The sequence below is a fragment of the Humulus lupulus genome, chromosome 1, assembly GCF_963169125.1.
Source record: "Humulus lupulus chromosome 1, drHumLupu1.1, whole genome shotgun sequence".
Taxonomy (NCBI): Eukaryota; Viridiplantae; Streptophyta; class Magnoliopsida; order Rosales; family Cannabaceae; genus Humulus; species Humulus lupulus.
Genome location: NC_084793.1, coordinates 40,516,918 through 40,523,647, shown reverse-complemented (window position 1 = coordinate 40,523,647; position 6,730 = coordinate 40,516,918). Strand labels below are relative to the sequence as shown.

General features: G+C 35.0%; 1 protein-coding gene across 1 annotated transcript; it reads left to right on the top strand.

Moving 5' to 3' along the window:
• The first annotated feature begins 3,939 nt into the window (after nucleotides 1–3,939).
• LOC133813858 (FCS-Like Zinc finger 10-like) lies at nucleotides 3,940–5,334 on the top strand. Its single transcript, XM_062246896.1, has 2 exons — nucleotides 3,940–4,289; nucleotides 5,196–5,334. Exons 1-2 carry the CDS (start codon nucleotides 3,940–3,942, stop codon nucleotides 5,332–5,334), a joined length of 489 nt encoding a protein of 162 aa, XP_062102880.1.
• Nucleotides 5,335–6,730: the final 1,396 nt, after the last annotated feature.

Here is a 6,730-nt window from a genome sequence, read left to right as displayed (position 1 = left end):
TAATTCTTGGCATATGAAATTAGGACATCCCTCCCCAAAAGTTTTGAGCAAAATTCTGTCCCAAATTCCTCACTCCGGTTCATTAAAGACTTTAAAATTCTGTGATTGTTGTCAAATGGGTAAAAGCCATAAGCATCCTTTTCCCCTCTCTTCTAGTCGAGCTACTCAGCCATTAGAATTAATTCACACTGATGTTTGGGGTCCTTCACACACCCCATCTAAAGATGGTTTTAGATACTACATTCATTTTATTGATGATTATAGCAGGTTCACATGGATTTTTCCTTTAACTCTCAAGTCTCAAGCACTTAATATATTTGTTCAGTTTAAAAGCCTTGTTGAGAAACAATTTTCTTTACCAATTAAAAGTGTTCAGGCTGACTGGGGTGGTGAGTACCAAGTGTTTAAAAGCTTTTTGCAGGATCAGGGAATTAAGTTCCAACATACATGTCTTTACACGCATGAACAACATGGCAGGGCAGATAGAAAACATCGCCATATCACAGAAACTAGACTCACTCTTTTGGCTCATTCTGGACTTAATTTTACCTACTGGTGGCATGCATTTTAGTGTGGTGTTTATTCCCTCAATCGACTTCCTACCCCTGTTCTTGAAAATCAGAGTCCATATGAGTGTTTATTCAAAAAGCAACCGGATTATCACTTCATGAAACCTTTTGGTTGTACCTATTTTCCTCACCTCAGGCCCTATAACAATTACAAGTTAAGTTTTCGGTCTGAACCATGCTTGTTCTTAGGATACTCTCCACAACATAAAGGCTATATTTGTGAGAATCCTGCGGGAAGAATCTTCATTGCTAGAAATGTAGTCTTTAATGAGACTCATTTCTCACCATTATCACCTAATGTATCTACTCAGGTACCTCCTTCCATAACTCACTCCTTTCCTACTGCTCAATTTTCAACTACACCAGTTCATGATACTTCTAATTTGTGCTCTTCTACTGTGCCACCTTCGACTGTGATGTCTCCCACACTCTCTGCCTCTACATCACCATCTACAACTGCTACACTTGTCCCACCTGAAGTTCCTCCTGCTCCACACACTGATATTACAACATCACTCTCAATTGGTGTCCAACCTCCTTCTACTCGGGTTCAAGATATGGCTGCTGCTTCACCTCTTCTCTCTGAAAGTGTGGAAATACCTCCTCCACCTAATGTCACTCGCACTCACTCCATGACAACTCGTTCTCAGCGAGGCATATACAAGCCTAAATCTTTTTTGGCAACCAAACACAAGCTGCCTGAATCTCTTCTCCCTACAGAACCCTCATCAGTTAAAAGTTCTCTTAAGGATCCCCGTTGGTATGCTTCTATGAAGGAAGAGTTTGATGCCCTCCAAAAGCAAGGTACATGGGCATTAGTTCCTGCTACACCTGATATGAATGTCCTCACCAACAAATGGGTCTTTAGAGTCAAATTAAAAGCTGATGGGACACTTGACAGATTCAAATCCAGATTGGTAGCTAAGGGATATTTACAGACGCCTGGAATAGACTATGAAGAGACCTTTAGTCCTGTTATTAAACCTGCCACAGTTCGCATGGTGCTTACTCTTGCAGTTCCATTTAACTGGGATGTCAAACAGTTAGATGTAAGCAATGCCTTTCTCAATGGTTCTCTCAATGAGTTGGTCTATATGCAACAACCTACTGGATTTGAAGATGCATCCAATCCTCACTATGTGTGTCGATTAAACAAAGCCTTATATGGTCTGAAGCAGGCTCCACGAGCATGGAATGAGAAGCTTAAGCAGACATTGTTTCAATGGGGCTTTTACCAGTCAAAATCTGATACTTCCCTTTTTATCTATGGTCCAGGAGCTCATCTCGTTCTTTTACTTGTCTATGTTGATGATCTTTTGATTACTGGTCCAAACAAGCTCCTAGTTCAGCAGCTTATCTCTGATTTGAACTCTCAATTTTCACTCAAAGATTTAGGATCAGTGCATTACTTACTAGGAGTGGAGATCTATCAAAATTATGTTGGTATGTACCTTTCCCAATCTAAGTACATTATTGACCTATTATTGAAATTACATTTGGAAGGTGCTAAACCCAGCTCCAGTCCTACAAGCTCAGCTCAAAAACTTTCACTGACTGAAGGGACACCCTTTGAAGATGTTTCTCTGTACAGGAGTACACTTGGAGCTCCCCAGCACTTAACTTTCACTAGACCAGATGTTTCATTTATTATAAATAAACTGGGTCAGTTTATACATGCTTCTACAGTTGTACATTGGGAAGCTACTAAACATCTTCTTAGATATCTCAAAGGCACTATCTCAGAGGGCCTTCTCCTTAAGCCTGCGCTCACTATGTCCTTATATGGCTATTCTGACGCTGACTGGGCAAGTTGCCCTAATGACCGTAGGTCGACTAGAGGATATGCCATGTTTTTGGGTGGTAATCTCATATCATGGTCTGCCAAGAAACAACAAGTTGTCGCACGTTCAAGTACTGAGAGTGAGTTTAGGGCGCTGGCGAATGCTGCTTCAGAAATCAAATGGCTTACTTCACTTCTATCCGAGCTACAAATCAAGCTTGATGATGTCCCTGTTCTATGGGTTGATAATCAAGGAGTAGCTGCTCTTGCAACTAATCCTGTTTTCCATGCTCGTTGCAATCATATTGAGATAGATATGCATTTTGTTCGTGATCAGATCTTAGCACAGCAGCTCTCTATTCGATATGTCCCTTCCATTGATCAAGTGGCGGATGTTCTCACCAAGTCTTTGCCAATTGATAGGTTTCACTATCTCAAAATCAAACTGAAAGTGGTGTCTACACCCTTTCGTTTGAGGGAGGATAATAACCAATACAGTTAGGTTGGTTAGTTAGTTGCAACCCATGTTAGTTTCTAACTGATTTTTGTGATTCTTTTAACAACATTCTTGTTAGTTTTCTTGCTGTAACAACTTCATTCTATGTAATTACTCCTCTATAAATAAATCACTTAATCTCATCTTGAGGTTAAGCTTTTCGTTCCAATATTCAGCTTAAGATTTGTTATACAATCTTGTTTAAATTATAAAGCTCTTTAGAAACATAAAAATAACTTGGATACTTAAGTGCTACAAACATAATAATTTGAGTAGTTTCGTTGCAAATATTCATAAACGAATAGCTTAACCATATTATTTTGTTATAATAAATTAACAGAACAAATAATTATATTAGTTCGTTATTTAAAAACCGATCACATAATTGTAGCAGTTCATCATAAACCGGTCGAATAATTATATCACTTCGTTATAAACCGATGAACTTACGGTCTCACATTGTATAATACATTTCACGTCGTTTTTAAAAATATTCTTTTTAGTTATAAGATTAAAAAAAATACAACAGTTCTTTCCTTTTTTTAGCATAAAAAAATACACAGTTCATTAGAAACCTATAAATGTCAATTTTCAGGGAATAAGAAAATATAAAATAAAAAAACTTAACAAAATCAAAAACACGAAATGTGTTGCAGTTATCAAAAACTTGGTCATCAAATTTAAACATGCATTTTCTTCTTGGTGAGATTTTTTCTTGTGATTGTACGTAACGATTTTTGTCAATAAAGTTTTTTTTTTTTTTTTTAAAAAGTAAAATCTATTTTGACCGTTGACGATATATATACCGACAAAAAATAACTTAATTTGGATAAGAAGAAAATCTGTATTATTATTATTATTATTAATTTTTTTTTTGAAAGAAGGCCTACTAAGACTTTGGTTGGAAGGACAAGTGGGTGTAAATTAGACACTGTATATATAAAAACGTACGTGCGTGATTCCATGAAGACCTCACTATTTAACTCTGGAACAATCCAACTACTCCCTTCCTTACTAGGCCGTACACTCTCCACTCTCACTCTCGCAATCATATTAATTTAACCCTAACTTTCTCTCTCTTTCCCTCAACAACAATGGCACCAGTGCGAGCCAAACGATCTCGAATTGAGCAGTCGCCGAGCTACGGCGGCGCTGACCCGATGTCCAAGAAGAGAGGACCTTCGGTTACTGAGCCGTCGGTTGACGGAATCGATTCGCATTTGGCTCCGTCCAATATCTCGGCCGACGACAACACTTCCAAGCAGTCAGTGGCGGTGACATCGGATTCCTCCAGCTTGTCCCGACCGGCGCCGATTATGATGATATCGCCGCTGGAAGCGTTGAGCGAGGACGGCGGCCCGAGGGTGAATGGTGATTATTTTCTTGATAAATGCTTCTACTGCAAAAAGAAAATGGACGTGAGTGACCATGTTTTCATGTATAGGTAAGGTTTTGTTACGGATTCGGTTAGTGTTTTTTGCAGATGATTTATTTTTTGTGAATTGTGTCGTGATGATTATCAAGTTTTGTTCTGTCTGTTTGGCTTCGAAGAAATTAAAATTTTCAAACCCAAGAAAATGGGAAAAAATTTCGGTTACATTTTTACCATCGAAAAGAAAAAGAATATATCCTGATTATGCTGCGTTAGTAAAATATATAGGGTTAAAGCAACCTCAGATCTTGAATTTGAATGAATACGATTTGTGTAAGTTGGGAGAAAAATTGCGATCTATTTTGATAAGCATTGTTTTTTCTTATCGATAAGTTGATGATATAAGTCTTGTAATTCCTTTAAGACAAAATTTTCTTTGAATGTATTAATCTTGGCTCATAAAACTGATGATAAAGTAAATTGAGAGTATTAATGATATCTTGTATTTTGCTCAACGAGAGTGATGATCTTGTTAAATGTTTAGAGTTTGTTCTGGTTAATTGTTGTAATTAAAATTAAAATATGTAGATGTTTGTCTGAACTACACATTTAACAAACAACATTAATAAAAGAGCATAATATATCATCAATTAATACATACATCCTAAGGACATATATATATGGTTGATTGGTCTGAAAACTATGGTTGATTGGAAAACCACTATCGTGTCTCACACCAATAATAGACAACCCCAATGGATTTATTAGTGAGTCTATTATATGGAATTTCTTGCCCTAATAGAGGTAGATTTAGTTTTTGATGAAATGTTAATAATGTCTTAATATTAACCATATGACATTTTTGTAGACTACAGGTAGTATATGATCTTATTATAAGAAGAATATTTGTTATTGGGATTGCTGTGTAATTTATTGAGTGTACGTATCTAAATAAAATCTTGTTGATATTAAATGCAGAAACTTTCGTGCGTTCTGTACCCCTTTCTGCCGTGAAAAAGTAATGAACAATGACGAAGAATTTAAAAAAGAGTTCAAGCACTTTTGTGAAACTGTGTTGCAAGACAAGAAGAAGATGAACTGGTGGGGTCCCATATAATTATACTCGATCGATCAGCCCAGAAAGTCTTGGGAAATAACTGTGGGAGTGCATGGCTATCAGATTTTTAAGATTGCGCTTCACTTCCATATACTATGGACTGTACAGTTCACTTCATCATGAATTGTATTAGGACCATTTTCATTTTAATTTTCTGTTAATAATGGATTAAATAATTAAACTTTTTATATCCATGTTCTTGCTAATTATTTTCTTAGCAAGTACAATTTGATGAACTTCTTTAAGATATGCTCTGTGATGAAGCAAATAGCATTACCCAAATTAACTCCCTGCAATTCAATCTTAACTATTAGTTGTCGTGTTTTAATGGTTATATGATTATTCCCATCTTCAATTTTATCTCTACAACCTTACTGATCGAGGTCCTATTAGTTAGAAAATCGCAAGGTTTATTTTAGGATGTTCTGAATTTTAATTTGAAAAGATTTATTACCATTATGACCGTCAGGTTCTTGCTAATTAGTAATATGTACTTCAGGAGCTATTTATCCCTAGATTTGATGAAAATTAGATTTTGTTTCATGATTTTGGAGTTGATGGCTTAATTGACAAGTGACGTTCCAATGCAGTCTTCTAATCATAATTATAAATAAAAACGACTTTATTGAAAAAAGGCATGAATTATGAATCATATATAATAAGAAAAATAAACAACTCCACCGTGGTAGCTAGAGATGGAGAATATGAAACAACGAGTTTTATGAGAGAAAATCTAGGGCCAATTAATGAGCAATATAACTGAGCAGCTACTGATCACACAACGACATTCTCACAGATTTGTGGCTCATGCCACCAAAGTATAAAGGTCATAAGTATAATATAATTTAAGATCAAGTTATAGAGTATACATGATTGGATAATAATTAGTGAAGATATATATATATTAAAAAAATTTGTCTAACAATCTAAATAGTTTTCCTACTATATAATTTATTGTCATAAAAAAATTAAGAAAATACTTATGATAATTTTATCTTAATAATGGTAAGAAAAATATTATTACAACTTTACGTCTAACTTGTTTTCTCTTGATTTATTGTAGGCATTTGATCAAATTTATTTATTTTCCTATGTTTTTTCTCTTATATTTATTTAATCCAATCTTATCCATTCAATGATACTTTCTAAACATGCCCTAAATATATTATAAATTATAGATAAACTAAAATAATTTATGTAATGTAAAATGACCCATTTATGAAAACTATACTTAAAAGAGAATTTACTCATTTGGTACCCTATGTTTTTGCAAAGTATCATTTTGGTACCTCTGTTTTCAATAATGCTCATATGGTACCATGTATTTTAAAATTATACATATTTGATACCCTAGACTCAGATTTGATAGATAAAATTTTGTCAATATGATCAAACT